Below are 22,994 nucleotides of genomic sequence, written 5' to 3' on the forward strand. Positions count from 1 at the left end.
AGTTTAGTGACTTCAGTCTGGTATATAAGTTGGTTTGCTAAAAAAAAATATCGATTTGTACTTGAGATTATTTGATCCAAATACCGAAAGAAATAGAATAGCAAACTCGATCCGGCTGCGAGTTTATCATTATCTGTTTACGAGGAATAGCATATTCAGTTTGAATGCAATTCCTAATTTATTCTTGTGTACCAAATATAATTTGGAGATGTTATTGATAGTAACCACATTTCATTTTCCTGCGTCAACATATGTCGTATTGGAATAGAGCTTCTGTACAAGAGGCACTTAAGTCTGAACTCAGTGACGTAACTGACACATTAGACTTATGTATTATTTGAAAGTAATAGCTTTTACCAAGAACGAGTCATACTAGAGGCGACATGTTTCGTAAGAGTTAACTGCTCTCCCCACCGAATCAATAACTCATGGTAAACCCTTGTAGAATCCTACTATCCTCGACTGATAAGCCCCACATCCCACTGGCAACTAAGTTACCTTTTCACTCTATAAATAGGGATAGCTTCCTCCAAGGAAGGGGTCTTGAAATTCTCGCTCAAAATTTCTAGTACTTAGTCCATCATCATAACAGAAGTTTTATTTCGCTCTGATCATCTCACAACTAGCTAACCACACATAAGGGTTTTGACTAGAAGTTATCTATTTTACTACGATGAATCTCACTAGAACGTCTACGTGTCTTTGTGTTTCTTGTTATTTTATTCTTCCAACAACTTTTGAGTCTACCCTAATGATCTTCTTCGCAGACCCAGTAGACTACAATCTCCAATGACGTCGTACTTTTTAGATCGAGGTTCGACCACTTTCCAAGTCAATTCACACTTCAATGTCATAACCACTGTAATTCAACGACTAAACTTACCTTTACTCTTACTCCTTTTTTTTTTTGATCTGTTACACTCAATCGCTAATTTGACAATCGAAGCTTACTTGGCTGGCACCAATATTGTGTTCTTAAAATTCATGGTTTTATTTGTCTTGTGTCGGTCTACCAATACTCATATTCTATTCGACTACTAGGCTACTAGAAAGTATCATTTACTGGTCACTCGTCTACTACCTTCCAGAACTAGTCTTCCGCCTATCTACATGTCCACTTGGAGATCAGAGTCTTAGATTGTTCGTACCTACTTAACAATTTTCTACGATGTGATGTTTTAACCGTGCCACTTTGTACCATTTACATAATTTGTATTGCAGCCTTGCACGTGAAACTAAAATGTCTCAGTGTTTAGAAGATCGCAAGTGATTGATTGGGCTAGGAGCCTAGGACTAGTATGTTCATAGACTCAATGTTTTTTTTTTTTTTTTTGTTGAACTTCATAGACTCAATGTTGCCCCTCAAACAATGTTGCATCTCCGCAAAATCGCACAAAATAAATTGTAGATCTAACGGCAAGTCCAAACAGTAAAAGGCAAATATGCGGATCCAACGGTTGTAACGTAAGAATAGTTATACCTATATTATGAGATCTCTCTCCGCCCTATTATACTCGTACCAATTGGGCGGGAATTCTTCCCTCCTTCCCTCTCTATCTCTTTCAATCTGATCACGTTTTTCTTCTCCGATTTCACATTTATTTCAAGCAAATCATCAAAAAAATCCCCAAATCCATTGATGCCCTAATTCAGCAATCGAACAACAAACACCCACTTTCTCTTTCTAAATCCAATGGATAATAAAGCAATTGGGGATGAACCAGTGGTGGTCTTAGAGGTGAAAGATGAATCCCCCCAGCAATCTGAAAGAAGAAATCCTCGTAAAAGATTTATTCAGTCAACAATCTTCCCACATAAACCTCAAGTCATTGAAAATAAAGTTCACGCTGAAGAGAACGGCACAAATCAGGTGCAAGCAGTGGATTTTGAAAGTCCTGGAAGTATGAAGAAGAAAAGGGGTAGGCCAAAATCCAAGAAACCTACGCCTGATAAGGTAATAATGTTTCTGAATTGATCACAATGTTTGATAAAATTGTGTTTTTTTTGTAACTCTTCGGAGGTAACATTAGTTGTTTTGTTGAACTGGAATGAGCTTAGGTTAGGTGAAATTTTGAAAGTCCATGATTTTAGATTTTAGTTCATCAGGGAATCTCACAATTAGCTGGTAGATGCTACTAGCTAAACTCACTAGCTGAATTTACTATTTGAGGTGCTTAAATTGTCATGCATTGTATTTTTTTTTCTCTTTAGTTCTGATTTCTTGTTTGTGTTATTGCTTATTAAATTTCACTAATGAAATAGAGAAATTGGTCAATCAAGTACCTTATATTTAACCTCCTAGACTGCCCATGGAGCTTCGGGTATACGGCTGTAGTATAGCTGTTAATATCATGGTTTTTCTTGTTTGATTAAATTTATTAGATATATGAAGGTGGTGTTGTTAGGAATCATCATGTTATATGGAAATTGTGTCATGTACTCATGCGACAATCAATAGACGGGGTGGGGGAACTTATAATCTTTTCGCAAATACAGTGGGAATTGGAGTAAGTCCCAGAGACATAGCATATGTTCAAGAGGTATAAAAGAATCTGGGTAAAATTGTAGAAGGTATAGAGGAATGTTAGCAGACCCTTGAACTGGAAAAAAGGACAGTGGTTGATGTTTTTATCCTGAACCTGAATAACGCTTTGATGGGTTTACCCGTGATGTATGGGTTACTTAAATGTTATCTTATAATCTATTTTGTGAACTTATATACTAGAAAGAAACATAGTCATAAGCTGAGCATGTCTGCATCGGTGAGTTGTTTTAAACAGTTGTGATTAGAAAACAATGTGAGGTAGAACAATTACTTGTGGTACCAATGAATGGAAGTGCCATAGTCGGACAGAGAACTTACATGAAATGAAATGTAGTTGAAGGGCTGTTTCTTGAACCAAGTTTGGTGCCCATCAGCCATCACTCATGAATGTTTATATTTTTCGCACCGGCTTTCAGTGTTTGCCTCAATTAGTTATTCTACTTCTACGTGCTGCTATCTGTTGACCTGTGTCATGTTGATTCACAGGCTCCTGATACAGGTAAAGAAGTTGCGGTGAGGATAGATGATGAGACTTCTCCTTTAGCTGGTGAGTGAACACAATGTGTTAACTTTTTGTGTTCTCTAATTGGAAGTTCTGGATATGTTTTTAACAGAAAACGTGGCGAAGCAAGGCCACTAGGAGGAGCATTAAAACATATTGGTTTCTATCTATTTATTTTGCTCATTCAATGCAAGTTTAGATCATATGGTTTATACAATGATTTAGGAGATGGAGAAGAAAAGTCTAGAATAAGACAAAATTGAAGTACGAGTCAATGTTTTCATTAAATTTTGAAAACTTTACAACCCTAAACTCAAAAAACAGGTATCATCTGAATCTTAGCACCTCTTACACAATTAGGAAGAAGAATGCCGATAAAGTGTCTCCAGCTAACTATCCTTGGTACATGAGTTCAAAATCTCATTAGCAAATAGCACCCTATCTAAAAAATGCTTGCTAGGAACAGAGACCTCTTGAAAAAGAATTATGAGCTTAGAAAAACAAAAGCTGAAGTGGCAGAGGACGTTAGCTGTAATCTAGTAAATTCTCCCAATCAAGTTGATGGCTTACTTTTCAAATTCGTATTGGCCAAGTTATTGACCTTGCGAGCTCGATTGCTCATGTAACTCATTAAGAGCAATTTAATTTTGGACATTTTTTTGTATATCCGAAACTCTTATCCACTATGACTGGCCTTCTTTTCTATTGTATGTTCTGAAATAATGCTTCAGACTCTGTTTTGTATCTGTTTGCTTTCCACATACCTACTTAGAAAGCATGGTATCCTAACTCCTAAGATGCTTGTTTGATAGGTAAGAGAAGTAACAGGCGTTTGAAGGATAAGGGTGCTTCACCTTGTAAAGACCTAACACTGAACGATTCTAAGGGGGCATGTCGTAGGAGAATAATGACTAATTGCACGTCTGGTACCGCAGAAGATACATGTAGTCAAAGTGAGGAAGCAGCAGCACCTGTTGTTGATCTTAGGTTGGAGGCAAAATTAGCAGCTGAGGTTAGTTTATGTCTTCCCAACCTCAAAGTTTGCCTGAGAGATTTTAGTAGCTATTGTAACTTTTCCAATGGGATTTGCTGTTTTCATTTTTGACACGCTTGATAGTTTAATTGTATGAGTGCTGCAGTTACTATAAGTTACATTTTATATCTCTCGAGTCTTGTGTTTGAAGCTTCTCTCATATTAGGCATGTATCTTGTATATTGGAGTTTCAATATCCTTCCTTTATTATATCTTTCCAAATTATCTCAATTCTCAAATGTTTCTTGAAGTATTAAACTTTTTTTGTTTTGTTTGTTTTCGTTTTCTGGTTTGTTGGGCTCTAGAGGCAAGACTTGGGAAGTTGTTTCCCTATGTGAAGCCTCAAATTAGAAATTTTAGAAATCATTATGTGGAACTTTTGTGTTAAGTTCACTCTTATGTCAGTTGGCCTTGGTTAGTTATTTGCTCATAATTGTTGTAGAGAGATCCTTGTTGTTATTTAACAAATATAGGATGCAACATGCAACAGAGAGATCCACATGGGCATAAAGCAGCCAAGTGATCCACTAGGGGTATCTGGCTATAGTTGTAGGAGATTAAAATCTATTTGGACTTATCTTGTTCTCATTTACCTATTTTTGCTGGTTACACTTGCCATGTAAGTTAGAACCAGGTTAGGATAAGATAAGACTTATGATTAAGACTTCCAATGCAATTTAGAGTGCTCGTCACTCGTCAGAACTGACTAAAACGTCCTACAGATATGTTTATTCTCGTATATTTTAATCATTTTTGAGTCAGTTTGAAAACCTAAGTTGCTGATTTTCTTTTATCTTCATTGTTCTTTATGCTTTTATGCTAATTTATCATGCTTTAGTTGTTAAACCTAGTTTTCGTTCCCTTACAATTGAAGTTTTTTGTAGAATTCCCCTAGTAATAAGGGCCTAAGGGGTATGAGAAGCCACTTTAGTAAAAGGTGTGAGGCTGGATTCAAAGAGATGAACCTCAAACAAATTCACATCTGGCCTAGCGATAAGACACCTATAGACAACTTCAAAATTTTGAATCACTATAATTATCCAAAATCCTAGCAAGTTTTGTTAAAAGTTGAAGATACCCTATACTTTTTGCTCTATAAACGGGATGGTGTAGGGTAGGGGTGCTCCAGAATGGGTGTCCAAGTAATCAGAAATGATGCATTATGACTTGGATAGCAAACTTGCCTTGAGTTCGACGAATATGTGGTGAAGAAAGAAAACAGTCTCAGCCCATGTTAAGTTTCTCTTGCTCTTTGTACCTTACACTTTGAGGCTTCAACGTCAACTGATTGAGGCCAGGCACCTTCTAAATTAATATATGTTTGAGCTGTGTAATCCAATTTCACTGCCGCTTAGGACCTTCATGGCTACACCTTATGGAGGGAGTTCCTAAATCTACTCTACGTTATGATTAAGTGTGTATTATTTAGACACTAAATGCTTTAATAAGCTTGTATCAAATATTCAATACTAGTTCTTGTTACACATACTCTAGTAAGTGTACAAGTCCTTTTATGATTTTTTGAGCTTGTGTAATTATTCTTCGTAGCTGTTTCTACACTGTATTTCAGGAAAATGCAAGGCTCTTTGCAGGCAAACAAACACACCCATTTTTCTCCTCAAGGAAGATGGGAAAGAAAGTTCAAGAGACTACGGAGGTACCTGAGCCGCAGAGTAAATCATGTTTGGCTATGCAAGAGGATAAAGCCATTACGTGTCCTCCATTTCATATATTTGAGAAGCTTCAGGTATTTATTAGCTACATGTGCTGTCTCGAAGTAACGACTTTGCAATAGGATTTAATCATATCTCAATTTAATTAATTTATATGAGAAATTAATTTCCAATTTTGGATTCTTGCTGCTAGGGGTTAACTTTAAATCCTTATTTCTGCTTCAGGATGACGTTGCACTAGATTGGAGGGATTGGGTGTTTTGTCATAACACCTTACTGACTCGCTGTTGTGGTCCACAAACGGCAAGTTCGTCGGTCTTTGAAGACTATGTAAAACCTTTATCATTTAATGACTTTCTTAGTGTTCCAAGTTGTGTTGGGGCATCACCGCCAGAGGATGCTATATCTTTAGATAAATCCAGAAATCAAATACATACGAGTGCAATGTCACTGGTAGCTTCACTGACATCAGCTAATCTACAGGTATCACACCATAATGTGGAGTACTCCCAGGCGCAAGCCTTTATGAGTTATATTTTCACAACAGTTTTGCATCATTGTCTATATCTTTAGTGGTTGTCCATGACACCCTGGTAATGTTATGTTAAATCATTCAGATTAATATATGCAGGTCCAGGAGAGAAACAAAGAGGATATCTCTCTGGGTTGTGCTGGTTCCATAATTGATTTAATTGATGAGTCCCCAAACGGGGGTTTTGAGGAAAGGTTAGATTCTTCTAATCAGTTATGCTTGAAATTCCCCTTATCATCTTTCGTGTTATGCTATTTACAAAATATAGTCTACTATTAGTTTAATGTGCTAAGAGCTGATCTACGTTTTAGTTTGTGGCATAGTATAGCCTAGAACTTACTCTATATAATGTTCTTCATCTTTCTTTCTCTTTATCTCTGTTCATTATCTAATCTCATGTAGGGTACCATGTCGTTTTCTGTCCAGTGATATGGTGAATTTATTTGGCCTTGTTGTAAAAGTGGCACATTGTGTTTTGATAATCCAAGTTGAAGAATTTTGTAGTATATGGAGTAAGAGTTATGGATGTACAATTTGAAGATTGGAGCTGTTTCTGTATTGTTTTGTATATTATAGTTCTTAAAACTTAGAAGTATTCAGTATTAGAATTTTATTTCATATATTTGTGTATTTTATATCAGAAATGGAACTGGTAGAAGTGAAAAATACTGATACTTATATGAACCCAAATGTTTTTCCAAACCAGATTTCTTGAGCTGTAAATTGTTATTTGCCATTTTATCCTCAGTTCATAGTCTTAACAATTGAGTTATATTTCATGATCAAATTATTCAAATGCATCTGTCTTCTGTCACAAGGAGCTAATTTACGTTCAATTCTTACTCTTATTATTGTTGCATTTGCAGGATGACATCATATTCTGATGAATCTGGTAGTCAGCCTGAGAGTAACTTATGGACGATGAAATACCAGCCAGAAAAGGCATCTGAGGTCGAGTGTCTCAAATTTTTTTAGTAGTAGATTTGCTGTCTCACTCTAACAATTAAAAGCAGTACAATCTACAATGTGAGATGTGCTTGTTCTTGTTTATTAGTTTATTATTCTGATAATGTGGTTGTGCAGATATGTGGTAATGGCGACTCTGTCAGGTTTCTTAATGAATGGCTTCAGTGCTGGCGCGAAAGAAGTTTCCGTACCAACAAGGCTTCTAATCATGATAATAATTTGATTAATCTGGATAGTGATTATAGCGCGGAAGAAGATGACTCAGATGCAGAAAGCATGGATGAAGAAGGCCTGAAGAATATTCTTTTAGTTACCGGAGCAATTGGGGTACGTTTTCTTATAAATTTGACAACATATGAATATATGATGCTGCTCTTAGTGAGCTCAAGCTTTAGTTGGTGATTCATAAAATTCTAATGAATGTATTATTTACATGTAAGATTTTTATGTTCTCTTATCTCTCCATGTATAAGCTATAAACATCCACTTTTAGTGATTCATCCGGGGTTGCTTTAATATGTCAGATGGTTTGCAATGTTAGGAAAGGCATCTAGATACATGAATATATGAGTTCCTTTTTATAGGTTATCACATCTGAAATTGATTTGTATATGTGTGAATCGTTGCTGATGTGGCGAAATTTAACTACGTAATGATTCACAAACAATAACATTATGCGTCAGTTTGAATAATGTTATTCTTTTATTCTTTCTTTTTTCTCATCTTGTCTCTTTCATTATTCATTGAAGACTATATTACGTAATATAGTCTTACTGTTCTTTTTTCTTCTAATAACATCGTCCATGGAATACATGACTCGAGAGGAGTTCCGACTAGCTGGACCTTGTTTGGCATTCTTTAGAGATGACGGGGTACAGAAGTTGAGAAATTACTGTTTGATTATTTGCTTTATACTAATGTTTGGCTGGCATAAATTTGGAATATGTGGTCTTCCCCTTTCTATATTTACTCATTGAACTTCCTGAGAGAATAGCAGTTCTTACTAAATTTCTTTGGTCTTTCCTTACATGTGGGTTGCTTTCGGTATAGAGTGGAAAATCTGCTGCTATCTATGCGTGTGCGAAGGAGCAAGGTTTTGAAGTTATTGAGGTACTACCAAAAATTTGGCAGTAGAACTGTAGAAGTTGATATTATGCTCTGAATGCTTTGATACCCTTCTATTTATTTCACTACTCACATGCATATATGAAGTATGAACTGTAATAATTGGTAACTGTAAATTGTGTAAGAGTTCACTGAACAAGTGTTCCAGCATTCCAATTTCCAGGGTTGTTGATCAGTTGACCATTTTGATTTTGTGATGGTACACTTCATAAAGTGTTTAAGAGTAATTTTTCGGTTCAAGATGATCAGAAAATAGGACTGTTCTAGAATATTTTTATTTATTACCTTTTTCTTCTAAGTATTAGGTTAAATCAAGGGAGTTTTCGAAAATAATACATAAGGGATCACGGGAAAGGTGAAAAAGCTTATAAATGTTTTTGCCATTACTTCTTCTAATTTAAGATCCAGCACATCATTTTGCTCCGATATTATGAGGGAATCGGTAGTTTTACTCTTTAGCATGGTGATGTTTCCATCTATAGAATCAACCCTATCTTATTGAAACAAACGTACAGATAGAATGTCAGTCCACCATTACACTATGTAACATGGAAAATTCCTTTTAGCATTTTTACATATTACATGCTTGAATACTTGGATGCTCGTATTGGATACTTAACTACTCTTTTCAGACACATGCAATCACTTCTATGGGTATAATGTGAGATTTTGTTTCAATATATGTACATCTTGTATTTATAGGATCATAACATATTACTCTAGGTTAACACCTTATGTTTATAACGTAAGAATGGTTAATCCAAAAGTACAAAATGTAAAGTGAAAAAAAAAGTACCTAAGAACTCGTACAATAAATGACCATGCAACTGTCTTGGCCTTTTTTCCACTCACTGTTTGTGACACGTTGTACCGGTGTTGGATACTGATACCCGTATAAATGTCCATGTTACACTGTAACTAGTATTGTACGACACCTAAGAGGGGGCTCTTGTACATACATTATTCTTCTTCTATTAATTCAAATTGTTTAGAAAACTGGGCATCGTTTGGAAGAGTCTAACTGATGAACATAAAAATGTTGGAGTAGACATGAAACAACTTCCCCTAATCTTCTTTGGGGAATCCTAAGCAAATGTCAGATGAGTATAAACCAGAACGATTGTGAGGGTAGAATTTCTACTGAAGGTCTAAATTATTAATAGTTCCACTGTTTTTACTAGGTCAGTGCATCTGATTGGCGAAATGGAGCTCATATAAAGCAAAAGTTTGGAGAGGCAATGGAGTCGCATCGATTTACCAAATGGTATGTCCAAAACTCTTGAAGTATTAATGACCCCTAAAGGCCTAAACTATGTATATTGTATAATACTTCTGTAAATGTCTTTTCCTCTGGCTGATTATTTTTTCAGTACATGCTTTTTCTATTCCCAGCATAACTTTTCTTCTTTTGAATTGTAGTATGAATTTGAGTAGAGAGACCTTTTGCCCGTGCCATTCTTATGTTTTCTTTGAAACGTATAACAGTGTTACCACACTTATCATCTTTCAAACATTTTGAAAAAGACAACAGTATCACATGTTAGTTGGTTGCTTATGTGACTTGGAGAGTTATGAGAGGTTGCGTCACTGCATATCGGTTTCAATTGACTGACATACATATCGGAGATGTTGGGAAAGCAACCGCCTACCTAAGAAACTCTTCTTGTTAATTCTCTTAGTGCTGAAGAGACACCTAAAGGAAGTAAATCTAAATGATAAGTAAATAGATATATTTAGTGAAAAGGGGTTCATATACAGTTGATGCATGTTGAAAATTATAAATTCACTGCAGAAAGCAATGATTTGCTGGTTTTTGTTTATTTTAATGTAATTGGTTTCGTATTTCTTCCAGTTCGTTGGAGGATCTACGGATGAGGAATAGTTTGGAGTTTCCCTCGGTTCATATCGGTGACTCCTCTTCCCCCCTTGACATTGATGTTGTTGAGCTGACCCCAGAATCGAACTTGGATGAGGCAGAAGTGGTCGAACTAGGGTATACAAATGTTGTTCACAAGGGAAGTTTAACTGCCTGTAGTCGTGGTGCAAATAAAACATTAATTCTTTTCGAAGACGTGGATACCATTTTTGATGAAGATCGTGGATTTATTTCCACAATACAACAACTTGCCAAAACAGCGAAGCGCCCGATGATACTGACGAGCAATTGTAAGTCTAGAAAAGTAGCAAGTAGGTTCTTTTAAGATAATAAGTGTTTCTTATTAGCGATTTATGTGCGGAATAAGCTCATTTCCTCTCTAACTATCGATGTGATAAATATTAGGTAAGGATCCCGTCCTGCCAGATCAATTGGATAGAGTGGAGGTGTCTTTTGAACTTCCATCACGTAAGGAGCTTCTTACTTATTTGTATAAGGTAGGGCGTTTTACTTACCAGTGCCTTTTCCTTTTGCTAATCTTTGCTCCTTCTCTATGCTCTGCATATCTGAATTTGTTGGTACAATTCTCCTTCTAGATTTGTGATGCTGAGAAGGCCGATATCCCAACCGTGTTCATAGATCGACTTATAGGGTGCTGTCAAAATGATATCCGTAAAACCATTATGCTCATCCAGTTTTGGTGCCAAGGCAAAAGTGTTAAGAAAGGTCAGTGTAAGCGAAATAGTTTAAAAAAGAAATTCCTCTTACTAACTCACGTACTCGATGTTGGAGTCAGCAGTTTAAACCCAAAGAAATCTAGTTTCATCTCTCTTTGTTCGTTAGACGACATATACCAAGAGCAAAACGATGGAACTAAGCTTTTTGATTCATCTGCATTTTGCCAATATTTCACTACCCATCTGGTCTTATTTTATAAGTGGCACTGATGAACAATAACTTTGTCATTATGCAGATCGAGGTCTTTGGTCTTCGTACTATCCAGTGCAAGTTGATCTTGATGCATGGCATTGGGTACTGCCGAAGGTAATCCCTTGGGGTTTTCCTTGTCAATTATCAGAGTTACTGGAGAAGGAAATCACTAAGTCATTGACTATGGCAAAACAGAGGGCCTCATTACTAGATGTAGTTATTGAGGAAGAAGAAATGCAGGATGTTGTAGAGACTGATTGTCGGAAAGAAACAGATAGTATTGTGGCAAAAAAAGAAGCCATGCTAAGTAGAAATGGTTGTTTTCACGATGATTCAAATGTATTTGCTACTCAATGTAGTGGTGTATCTGAATTTTCCAATTCATCAGGATCTCCAGTTGCATTTACCCGGCAAAGAGGAAAAAGAAAACTGACTACAGTCTTTTCTTCACTTTCTGGGGACGAATGCACTGACAACATACAGGCAACTTCAAATATTCTTCCTAATGATCTTGACTTTGAAGTATTACCTAGTAGTTCTGATATATGCATTCCTCATACAATTGGGACCCAAGATTACCTCAACCTGTCTAATGCGCAGCTTCACCACTATGACGAGCACAAGATGGAACGGGAACTATGTAAATATTCTGAAACAGAGAGTCATCAGCATATGTGTGAGACATATAGATCTCTAGATGTATCATGTGTTCCCGAGTCTTCTTATGTAGCAGAAACTGACTTTCATGTCGGTTTGGAGTTTCCATCAAATACAGTATTTTGTGATGATGCTTCTGTTAATCTAATGGCAATCTCTTCATGTGGTAAGGAGTTGGTTGAAGGTCTTTCCATTGTGGGTGCTCGAGATACAGATGAATTTTTAGATCCGTATAAGAATTCAGAAACCATTTTGAGCACTGGTCATAATATTGATGCAAATTCTGTTCGTGAGGACGAGGAGGAAGTAGGGGATTCTCACAATGAACACGAGGAAACTGCAAGAAGTGGATTTCAAGTGATGGATGAGTGTAGCCGTGCAGATATCAACATGGCTTCTACTTCTTTCAAGGATGAGAGCTGCTTCATGGGCAATAATCCAGTTCACGAAGCATGGAGAAAGTTCCGATATTGTCACGCAGATCTCAAGTCGCACATCACATCACAACAGAAAGAAGCTGCTCACGTAGTAAAACTTCTTTCTGGAATGGCAGATCTAGTATCTGAAGCTGATCTGATGCTTGGTTGCTGTCAACATCTTATCAGAGTAAGAGACTCCGGACTTGAATTTATGATTTAGGATATAGAAGTCAAATAACATGATGCCTCCATGGAAATTCATTCGGCTTAATTTGGGTTATGAAAATCTCCTCCCAAGGGAGATCATTCTAATTCAAACAAGCCCATTGTTACATTCCTTGATTTCTAAAAAGTAGATCGGCATTCAGAACCCTAGCAAGATGAGTTCCCAAATATCCCGGATCCACCCATTAAAGTTGTTAGGAGCTTCCCAGAAAGCTAAACTTTTGTGATGGGCATTTCCGCATTGAACGAGTTTGTTATTTTTTACCATATTGTTTGTGGAGTAAAAGCTTCAAATCTCTTCATCTTTTTACAGATCGAAATGGTTTAAACATAGAATATGCTTATCCATTATAGCTTAAACTCGTAATCTTGTAAGTGGACGATAAATACAGTACAAAACTGTATTTATTGTTAACGTCCAGGAAATGATGCAACGAATGAACTTTTGCAGGACACCGTGGAACCGTTGATCATACCAAGTGTGGAAGCAAATGCCTTCTGCTGGTCCGAAACCCAAGTGGAAATGACGTCAACACTCATGCAACATGGTCTTTGTCTTCTTACAAAGGAAGCTTCCGAGAAAGGATCAAATTTAGGCTTAAAGAATAGGGTTGACTTAGCATCTGAAATGTTGGCCTTCACAACTAATACAACAGAGCTTGGGAAGCTTATCACCAATAATATTAACCCTAGTCCGATTTCTTGTATTGGAAGGGGTTTGGAGAATGATCCACCTAGAAGTATCGTTTCTTCGCAGAGGTACATACTTTTCTATTTGAAAAATGCTAGATTGGTTCAGCACCACATTTTTTTGGTGTCACATCTGGATGGTGCTAATTTAGGTGACTCTTAAGTGTTTGTCTTTTCCGAGTTCAGATTTGAAGTCTGGCTCGAGATCTAAATTGATTCGAGTCACATTTCAAAATGTTTGTTTTTCGTCTGGCTTGTGCTTATGATTCTTTCGAATGGCTGACATGGGCTGATTTTTTAATCAAACTTAAAATTAGTCGAAACTAAGAGCTCATTTGTCTGAAAACCTGAAATGACTATTGTGCCCTTGGCGAAAGCAAGTCAGACTCAGACCAGTCAGAGTCAGTATAAAATATCGTTTGAATCTTATGCTCTTCTCTGTTTGAATTTTTGTTTAAACTTTGCATTAGTCTGATATCTAGTGGGCTCTTTCTGCATTACAGAGAAGTACAAGAATGTCTTGACAATACAATTCAGGCTTTAGTTCCACCAAGATTATACTCGACAATGAAAGGTTTAGCATTCCACGAGTATGTGTCTTCGCTTGGTATGATTTCCAAATTAGAAGCTTCTCGTTTATCAGAAAATATCGATAAACCAAGAAACCGACGAAGGTAGGTCACAGTATGCCATTATATTTCTTCAGACTATGTTATACTACGAATACTCCTACCTAAAACGTCTGCCTTAACTATATGTTTTCTGAATTCTTTGCAGGGGACGGGTTGCTCGTCACTACTTGAGCACCGAGCTGACGCCCGAAGATGTTTCATTACTTGCTCAATATAGCTGTTATGGTAAGGTATCTGTTGAATCGACAGATGCTAAAAGGGATTAAACCCAATTCTTGATTTATATGGTATGATAACAATTCAAGAATTCCATGATAGGAAGCATGAATTCTACGAAGAGGTATGGAAACTCAAACCTTTTTATCACAAAAATGAATGTAATTAGTTTTTTATTCTCTTCGTCGAGAATTCAGAGAAGAGATTAGGTAGAAGTATCTAAAGTATTAGTATAATCTTGGAATGTTATTGAAATATTATTTAGTCTTTTGGGAGTAATTAGCAAATCTTCATTCTTATGTTAGTGTGTTACTCATTTTGCAAATGTAATCTAATCATCTTGTACTTTAGGTGACCGAATTCAGTATAAATTCAACTCTGATCCATCCCATGGAATTGAAGAAAGTATGGCTTCCATGCCAAAACCAAATGACTCGTCACTCTAATATAAACCCTAAATCCTAAACTCTGAAGGTGCTGGACACAAAAACCTTAGAGAACGATGATAATTCGTACTGAAATGTTTCTTTTACTCACTACTAAAACCTTGTAGGGAAATGATATGTGTATAAAAGATTTTGACTCACTCAGGTAAAGGAACGACCCAGATTACAGTCAAACTATGAATTTTTTTGTTAGTGAAGGTAAGTCATCAAGTTACAAATTAAATTAAAATCTTTTGTGAAGATAGCACTTCCGAACTCTATATTAGATTCAAATCGCTTAAATCCAAAACAAAATTGCCGCTGCGGCAAAATGCAATTATAAAGGAAATGGTAGCATGCTTGTTTATTCTATTTGTCTGAGTTTGGTTCGTCTGAATCTAACTTGCCTGAGGGGCACAATATCAACTTCGTCATACCTTAAATTCAAACTTAATTTATATCTAATTAAATGGACTTGAAACCACAAATCAAATCTTAAAACTAAAAAAACATCTTGACATCTATAATGGAGATCTCACTCAAATATCTGAATCAACCAAAATCAAGAACTGCTTAACCACCTATGTTATCGTCATAGTAGGCACATGTTTTTGGCTCTAAAATAGAAGCCGACTACGGTTCGAAAATTGATGTAAGCGACTCCCATTGGTGGGTGTATTTTTCTCCCTAAATGCCAAAGAGTAATGAGAGCAGGCTAAATCAACTAGAGAATTTTGGTGGTTCCTACTTTGGAACCAAATAGCATTTCACAAGTAAAAGTTACACATCCCCTAAGCCCTAACATAAGTATGTCTCACGTGATACACGTTTATATTATTATAAGCTTATCTAAAAAATGTTCTTGTCTTTAAAAAGGGATCTAGTCTTAAACATAAAGACAACTAAGGTCTTAAGTAAGATGGACCCATTTTCTTAGTGGAACCCATATGACCGCTCCGGACAAAGACATGACCTAATTTTGGAGGTACGACAAGGAAACCACTGGTCTTGTTCTTGGTCAAGGTGGGTCTAATAATTCAATATCCAAACCTAATCCCACCCCTACCCCACATTTGGATAAGCATGCTTACTTTGAAAAGGCAACCGGATATGCAGGTGCTCATCAAATTTTGTTTAGATCTTGTAAGAGTTCAATTAACATCATCATGATTCACGACCAATTTGAGAGTTTGTTGGTCGTATCTTGTTGGTGAAAATTAAGTTATAGTTTTAAGCAAATGGGTGTTTGGAGTACCATGGGGTTGTCTTGTCCTGTGGTGTTCGTAACTGCAAGTGATACTCGTATAAGTACTTTCAAAGACTCACTATTTTAAAATATCTTACTAGAAAAAATACTTTAGCAATGGGAACCGCGTGCCCTATGTGTCATGCCGTGAGTACTGAAAAAAAAATGGTTAATTGCTTATAGTAATCATTAGACTTTATCTCCCAATTCAACGTGTGACTGATTTGGAGCAATGTTTGTTGTAGGGTAATTCTTACTTCCATAAAAAGTTATCCAAATTAGATGCAAAATTTTTTTTTAGAGAAAAAGTTTTGAGTTTTTTTTTGTTGAAAGAAAAAAAAAAAAAAGTTTTGAGTTAGTTATTGTATTTGGCATGACATATCAACAAAATTTGCAATTTTGTTAGAGGTTGCGCTTAACAGTCTTATGTGATTACAAATTTTATTAGTGGTTGTGCTTAACGGTCTTTTATGATGTCCTTAGGCTTAGTGATAGCTTTTATAGTCCCCACTTTTACGACTTCACACAAATACGAGATTTTGTTTTTAGTGAAGGTTGCACGAAGTATGACATTTTGTTTTTGGCTAAGACTTCACGAGACCCCCAAACTCCCAAAGAGCGTCTACGGTACCTACAAAGCTTCAGCGCACACTTATACCCTAGATTCCGGACGCTCTCCTTGAGTGATGGAGAATTATCGCACCTTTATTTATAAAAATAGGTGGGTTCTAATATATTTCTTAGTGTTTGCTTACAGTTTTTGTTCTTAGTGTGAATCCCTTTACTCAAAACTCTGAAAGAAAGTGTGATTTTTAAGTGATTTTTAACTAAGAGGGACATTTTTCCTTTCCTCCATCATACTTTCTTGGAAATGAAGGTTAATGCAATAAACACAACTTAATTATGTAAATCCCCCAAACTTTGTTGGTGAAAAAAAGTTTTTGTCGGCATCTCCTAAAAAAGGTGTAAGAAAATATGGAAGGGTCAAAATTGTCAAAGTTAAACAACTTTCAACAAGTAGGTCGTTAAAATTGTCAAATCCATTAATTACTACTACTTTCCCTCGTTGTTAACAACTTTTCCCGGTAAACAAGTAAAAAATCTCTTACTAATTTCTTTCTCTCTCTAGATTATTGTATTAATCTCTCTTATTATAATTAGTATTAGTAAGTTGATCATAAAAAATTCAATTAAATTGCAACTGTGACGAAGACGCAAGGAAAAGGAGGATCCTTTCTTTCTCTCTCTAACTATCTCTCTTACTATAAATACACAACCTCTAGCGGCCATGAAATTTTTCTTCCCCTTTTCCAATTTTCTCTCTATCTTTAGATTTTCAGGAAGTTACCCAGATTTGTTTGTTGATTTGGGTAGAGAGAGAAAGAAAGAGTTACTTGTTCTCTTTTGTGGTTCTTCCATTCCAGCTCTCCCAAGGTTAGAAAATTAGAAACCCCCTTTCTCTCTCTCTCTATCTTATCTTCTTTTATGTTATGGATCTGATCTATTTTGGTAGTTGGTAACTTAACTTTTGTTTGTGATCTCTTATTTGTGTGTTTAATTTGTTTTTCATTTGATAATGCTGTTGATCTGTTAACAAAGATTGAATTTTTCATCTTTATTTTTAGGGAAATCTTGTTTATCTGTTATAATTTCTACTTTTGTTGCTAATCTTTGTTACTTTTTGGATTATGGGTTTCAGAGATTTTTATCTTTTGGGGTTTCAATTTTATTGAATGACAGAAACTTATTCCCCTTTTTGCTGATTTCATTTCTGTTCTTGATTTTGTCTCTGTTGCTTACCTAGCTTTTTGATCTTAGACTGTCAAACTCAAGAGGAAGAGTAGTGAGAGAGGTAGTTGTTTGTGTGAAGAGGAGAGAGAAGAGTTTGGAAGATAGAAAGAGAGATGGGTCTTAGAAGGGTAGAATCACGACCGGAATTAGGTCTCCGGAAGGTAGATTCACATACCTCGCTTTCGGAATTGGATGATTCGGACTTGTCTAGGCTTTTGGAGAAGCCACCGAGACCAGTGAACATCGAAAGGCAAAGATCCTTTGAGGAAAGATCTGTAACCGAGATAGCAACTGGTCTTAGTCGAGGTCTTGGTAGCACAGATACCTTAGGTTCACCTGGAGGAAGATCGTTTTTCGGATCATTCTTTGGAACTCCAAGATCTTCGGCTTATAATTCATTTGAGCCCCATCCAATGTTTGCCGAAGCTTGGGACGCTCTCAGAAATTCCATAGTATTCTTCAATGGCCAACCTGTTGGGACGATCGCTGCTACTGACTCATCCGAGGAAGCACTAAATTATGATCAGGTGATCTTTTATTCCTTTTCGTTATAAATTGGGTCGAATCAATTCTTTGCCAAATGAATGTTATTCGTTGCTGAATTGTTCTTTTATGTAGGTATTTGTTCGAGATTTTGTGCCTAGTGCGCTAGCATTTTTGATGAATGGAGAGCCTGAAATTGTGAAGAATTTTCTCTTGAAAACTCTATACTTGCAAGGATGGGAGAAAAGAGTAGATAGATTTAAGCTCGGGGAAGGTGTAATGCCAGCAAGTTTCAAGGTTATTCGTAATCAAAATCGAAATACGGATTCTTTAGTTGCAGATTTTGGTGAGAGTGCAATCGGAAGAGTTGCTCCGGTTGACTCTGGCCTCTGGTGGATTATTTTGCTCCGAGCGTATACCAAGTCCACTGGGGATTCAACTTTGGCAGAAACACCTGAATGTCAAAAGGGTATTCGGCTTATATTAACCCTATGCTTGTCGGAGGGGTTTGACACATTCCCTACTCTTCTTTGTGCCGATGGATGTTGCATGATTGATCGACAAATGGTAATACTTTGCTTATATACTAATGAATTCCTATCGTATTCCCTTTAGATGGTATGTTCATCTACTCTAAATGTTTTAGCTACAAATCTATAACTACTTTATACAACACTAATTACATTACTTATGTGAATTAGCAAAACTCCTCCAAGTAAAAGGTCCATAATATAGTTTATATCATATCAATCCTTTCAGTTCGAGATTCGTGATATACAAACTGGAAGAATACAAACAACGAACACCAGTTAAAGGAACTCTAAGCGATGTATAAATTCATTGAAGCCATCAAGTCTGTTTTCCATTTCTTGTTGTTGTTTTCTGAAGATACTCATATCTTATGTTTACTGCGTACTTTCATTTGAAAGAATTCTGGCTAGTTTCCAATTCAATAGTGGAAACAAGTCGCATAAATTTATGAAATGGGTACTATTTTTTATATAACCGAAATCACCTCTAATGGTGATTGAAATTTGACCAATGTGTCTCTACCAAGTCTTATCTAGGCCATGAAACTCAAGATAACTTGTCGATAGTTTCTTTATAGTTTTAGTTTCCTTTCTGGGTATACTTTTAGAGCATCTTAACTTAGATGCGTCTATCTGTAGAACAACTGCAACTTCTGACATTCTTTTTGTATTTGTTTTCAAACATATCTTCGATTTCCTTTTCTTTTAATCTTATTGGAACATACGTGTTTTAACAGGGTATATATGGTTATCCTGTTGAAATCCAAGCACTTTTCTTCATGGTATTGAGGTGTTCTTTGGTGTTACTTAAACACGATACAGAAGGAAAAGAGTTCGTAGACAGAATATTGAAACGCTTACATGCATTAAGTTATCACATGAGAAGTTATTTCTGGATCGATTTTCAGCAACTTAATAACATATATCGTTACAAAACAGAGGAGTATTCTCACACTGCAGTTAACAAATTTAATGTTATACCGGATTCAATCCCTGAATGGGTACTTGATTTTATGCCCAACCGAGGAGGTTACTTTGTTGGAAATGTCAGCCCTGCTAGGATGGATTTCCGATGGTTTGCTTTAGCCAATTGTATTGCTATTCTATCTTGTATGGCAACTCCTGAGCAATCAATTGCTATAATGGATCTTATTGAATCTCGCTGGGAAGAACTGGTTGGAGATATGCCCTTAAAAGTATGTTATCCGGCAATAGAAAACCATGAATGGCGTATTGTAACAGGTTGTGATCCTAAGAATACTAGATGGAGTTACCATAATGGAGGATCTTGGCCAGGTATGTTTGTCTAACTCGGTTCATCTCATTTTCCTCTTTCTTTCTATCTTCGTTTTCCTTTATTTTACATATCAAGTTTTGGAAAGATGGTAAAAAGGTTATAATAAAGAAATGTAGAAATGTATAGCTATATATGTAAGACAACAACGTAGGTGCTTAGGTTGACAAATTCTTCCTAGACATACTTGACGCTAAATCATCATTATCAGCACTTTGTAGAGAGATGAACATGAATGAAGGTTTCATGTTTTGCTAACGACAGACATCATCGTTTCAATAGCTTAATTTATCAAATAGTTGCATTAATATGTGATTTCTGTAACAGTTCTATTGTGGCTTTTAACGGCTGCCTGCATCAAAACCGGAAGGCCACAAATAGCAAGACGAGCCATTGATCTTGCCGAGAGCCGATTACTAAAAGACAACTGGCCAGAGTACTACGACGGAAAACTTGGGAGATACGTCGGAAAACAAGCGAGGAAGTTTCAGACATGGTCGATCGCTGGATATCTAGTAGCAAAGATGATGTTAGAAGACCCATCTCATTTGGGAATGATCTCTTTGGAAGAAGATAAAACCATTAGACCTATGATGAAAAGATCAACCTCTTGGTGCTGAAATTGCATACCATCTTTAGAAGAAAAAAGAGAAAGGAAAGTAGTGAGGAGATCTTGTTATTTATCACACAAACAATTCTTTTGTGATTTTTGTTTTTCTTGTGTTAATTTGTACTCTCTGCCAAGTTTATCTCTCATTTCAAATAAGATTCATTTTGATACCTCTGTTTCTCTTTTACAGATATGCAGAGTTTAAATCTAAATTTTCACTCAAAAGACTAGAGTCACAGATCGGTTTAAGCGAACATCTAAGTTGCTGGCAACTTTTCTCTAACAAAAATTGAGCCCTTCGAATAAAAACAAAAAAATCAATATTGTCTCCGATTTTGACACCTAGATCCGAGTCCATGGGCGTCATATGTGGTATCAGAGTTGAGGATGGCCCGTCATACGTGGTATTAGAGCTGAAGATGGCCCCCATATGTGGTATTAGAGCTGAATATGGCCCGTCAAGAGTGAGGATTTCGATAGTCCCACAATGCTTGGGAGAGAATCCAAAGTTTGCACTATATATGTAAGCTCAAGCTTAAAAAATGTCAACCCTTTTCACTGTGGACAAACTCTCACACCAGATTAGGTGATGGCCAAGTTATGACAAAATCAAACATGTGGTCCGTCAGATACAAAACCATGTATCCATTAACAAAGGTTTGTGCCTAAAATCGGGGCTAAAATTTGAGTGACTAAATTAAGGACAAAAACAAATTTGTATATCTTTTAACTACAGAAGAAAACCCCTTCATCAATATAGTTTTTCGGGAAAAAAAAAAAGTTTGACTCAAAATCTCCAATTTTGCTTAATTACTTCACTTGTACATAAGCATTCTATTTCATAAATTCAATTTTCAAATTAGCAACTTTTAAATCTCAACAACTGCACACAGATATAATGAAGTTCTTCTACTTACCCCTCTCCCGAAAAAAGAACAAACTTCTCCAGTGAGTTGAATATTTGTATTTATTAAAGCTTCAAACAGTATGAATTTCCATCAAGGATTCAAACTAAAATTCAAGATGAAATTTTACCAAGAAAAAAACATAGCATCAAGCAGATTCATTCCACAGCACAAATGGGTAGAATACTGCAAGACTCTGAAAAATATTTACCTATTCAAATAGGAAAAAGGAATAGAAACAATCCTGTCTTTCTTATTGCGAAGCAACCAAGATAGGAAGCTCTTCTCAACCAGAAGCTGTCTTCTTTTGTTGGAAAATGACGGCATAGATTGGAACACCCACGCCGATGCTGAAAGCAGTAAACACTCCAAGACTCATCTTCAATGCCTGATACTTCATCCTGTCTAAGTTGTACATGTGTTTGGCGTGAAGGTAGTAGGGTTCGTCGTGGCCATGTCCTCCCATTCTTTTTACCCCAGTTGAATGGAATCCTCGGTTAACTATCATCAAAAACAATGATTACTACTTGGAATAAATTATGAGAAGTGGGTGTAAACAAACAAGAAAAATCTGTATCATTATCACAAGTTCAGAACCAATGGGATACTACAACGATGTGCTTCCTATGATAGGAGGGGATATATAAAATTACGGACAATGATATCTTTGTAGTTTTAACAAGTGTGACAAAAGGTCAGACCAAATGAAATTTCTATTTGTATACTTTTACCTTTGGATATTAAAAGTGTATTTTTTTGCCATAAAATTTGGTAATCTCTAACCTTCAGTCGAAAACTTTGCAACACATAATTCCATCCGAAGCGATACCCTCATCACTTCATCAGTTGTTTCACATAATTCCATGAAAATACCAATATGTTTGCTAACAAACCAATTCAGTTGCTCTATTCTCACAATGCAAATAATAACTTTTTGCATAATTTTTACGTGCAACCTGTCAAGTTGCAAACATTTCTATGGTGTATATTTTTTTGGAAATCATCATGTGGCTTATTTTCAGGGAGCCTGTCTAATACTTTAAACAACAACGAATTCGGATTTTTCGTATAAAAAACAATAATAGTTTACTGGGTTTTACCTAAAAACTCCACCAAAGTACAGAAATTGCAGATTAGGGTAAAGTTCCCATTTCTCAAGACAAGAGCCAAAGAAAAAAAAAATCAATTCTAGACTTTTGTGTATGCCATAAGAACATAAGGCGCTTAAACAAATCGTATCTTGTATTTCTCACAAAACCAATCAAAAAGTTCGAATTTTTTTTGCCAATCTCCACAGAAGCAATTTCGTTGTGGATTGGGGATTACTTTTTGACAACCTTATGATTACTTTTAGGTCATGATAAATAAAATGTTATCAGAAACCCATTTGGATGTTGTTTTTCTAAAACGAATACGAACGAGTAATAATCAATATCAAATCGATGATAGAACAAAAAGGGGGAATAACAAATAGTACAAACAGATCTAGAGAGAGATAAGAAAATAGAACCCCATAAAAATGTTTTTGACCTAGAAAGAAAGAAAGAAAGAAAGAAACTGACTTGATTTTGAGATTATAGCAGCTTCAGAAGATTGAATCAATTTCATGCCGGATCTCAATCCACCGTTCAAAGCCATGATAGAATAATTTCTCTTTCTCTCTCTAAAACTCAGGTCGATTGGTCGTCG

The 22,994-nt window shown here is 36.1% G+C and overlaps 3 protein-coding genes across 6 annotated transcripts; 2 read left to right on the plus strand and 1 right to left on the minus strand.

Annotated features, from left to right (window-relative positions):
* Positions 1-1,225: 1,225 nt before the first annotated feature.
* Positions 1,226-14,320, plus strand: LOC147534960 (P-loop containing nucleoside triphosphate hydrolases superfamily protein). 3 transcript variants are annotated; one of them, XM_086649240.1, is made up of 18 exons: positions 1,460-1,954; positions 3,032-3,092; positions 3,860-4,059; positions 5,651-5,827; positions 5,979-6,236; positions 6,385-6,479; positions 7,152-7,236; positions 7,369-7,578; positions 8,302-8,361; positions 9,558-9,640; positions 10,229-10,542; positions 10,658-10,749; positions 10,849-10,978; positions 11,226-11,296; positions 11,378-12,445; positions 12,935-13,242; positions 13,677-13,847; positions 13,951-14,320. In XM_086649240.1, the coding sequence occupies exons 1-18, from the start codon at positions 1,694-1,696 to the stop codon at positions 14,069-14,071; spliced, it is 3,765 nt and encodes a 1,254-aa protein (XP_086505366.1). In that variant the 5' UTR covers positions 1,460-1,693; the 3' UTR covers positions 14,072-14,320. The 3 variants fall into 3 exon arrangements, with proteins under 3 accessions (XP_086505365.1, XP_086505366.1, XP_086505367.1); XM_086649239.1 differs by having other exon boundaries at positions 1,226-1,954; positions 11,226-12,445; XM_086649241.1 differs by having other exon boundaries at positions 1,467-1,954; positions 3,983-4,059; positions 11,226-12,445.
* A 2,545-nt stretch (positions 14,321-16,865) lies between these two features.
* Positions 16,866-20,567, plus strand: LOC147534961 (putative alkaline/neutral invertase D). Of its 2 annotated transcripts, none has more exons than XM_086649243.1 (5): positions 16,866-17,126; positions 17,497-18,010; positions 18,102-18,533; positions 19,234-19,792; positions 20,118-20,567. In XM_086649243.1, the coding sequence occupies exons 2-5, from the start codon at positions 17,597-17,599 to the stop codon at positions 20,408-20,410; spliced, it is 1,698 nt and encodes a 565-aa protein (XP_086505369.1). In that variant the 5' UTR covers positions 16,866-17,126; positions 17,497-17,596; the 3' UTR covers positions 20,411-20,567. The 2 variants fall into 2 exon arrangements, with proteins under 2 accessions (XP_086505369.1, XP_086505370.1); XM_086649244.1 differs by having other exon boundaries at positions 16,879-17,126; positions 17,511-18,010.
* Positions 20,568-21,349: 782 nt separating this feature from the next.
* LOC147534962 (uncharacterized) lies at positions 21,350-22,991 on the minus strand. Its single transcript, XM_086649247.1, has 2 exons — positions 22,868-22,991; positions 21,350-21,806 (listed from the first exon to the last, which is right to left on the minus strand). Exons 1-2 carry the CDS (start codon positions 22,941-22,943, stop codon positions 21,592-21,594), a joined length of 291 nt encoding a protein of 96 aa, XP_086505373.1. The 5' UTR covers positions 22,944-22,991; the 3' UTR covers positions 21,350-21,591.
* Between the last annotated feature and the right edge of the window lie 3 nt (positions 22,992-22,994).

This window comes from Eschscholzia californica, unplaced genomic scaffold (genome assembly GCF_041429995.1).
Source record: "Eschscholzia californica isolate CP2 unplaced genomic scaffold, dmEscCali1.0.p SCAF_6, whole genome shotgun sequence".
In the NCBI taxonomy this organism is placed as follows: Eukaryota; Viridiplantae; Streptophyta; class Magnoliopsida; order Ranunculales; family Papaveraceae; genus Eschscholzia; species Eschscholzia californica.

Bases quoted from the DNA above. Each gene is read 5' to 3' on its own strand.
- LOC147534960 (XM_086649239.1), top strand. From the start codon at position 1,694: ATGGATAATAAAGCAATTGGGGATGAACCAGTGGTGGTCTTAGAGGTG. The intron at 10,979-11,225 runs GTCAGTGTAAGC...GTCATTATGCAG, and splicing joins AGGCAAAAGTGTTAAGAAAG to ATCGAGGTCTTTGGTCTTCG. The intron at 13,243-13,676 runs GTACATACTTTT...TCTGCATTACAG, and splicing joins AGTATCGTTTCTTCGCAGAG to AGAAGTACAAGAATGTCTTG.
- LOC147534961 (XM_086649243.1), top strand. From the start codon at position 17,597: ATGGGTCTTAGAAGGGTAGAATCACGACCGGAATTAGGTCTCCGGAAG. The intron at 18,534-19,233 runs GTAATACTTTGC...GTGTTTTAACAG, and splicing joins GCATGATTGATCGACAAATG to GGTATATATGGTTATCCTGT. The intron at 19,793-20,117 runs GTATGTTTGTCT...TTTCTGTAACAG, and splicing joins TAATGGAGGATCTTGGCCAG to TTCTATTGTGGCTTTTAACG.
- LOC147534962 (XM_086649247.1), bottom strand. From the start codon at position 22,943: ATGGCTTTGAACGGTGGATTGAGATCCGGCATGAAATTGATTCAATCT. The intron at 21,807-22,867 runs GTCAGTTTCTTT...TTTTGATGATAG, and splicing joins TGCTATAATCTCAAAATCAA to TTAACCGAGGATTCCATTCA.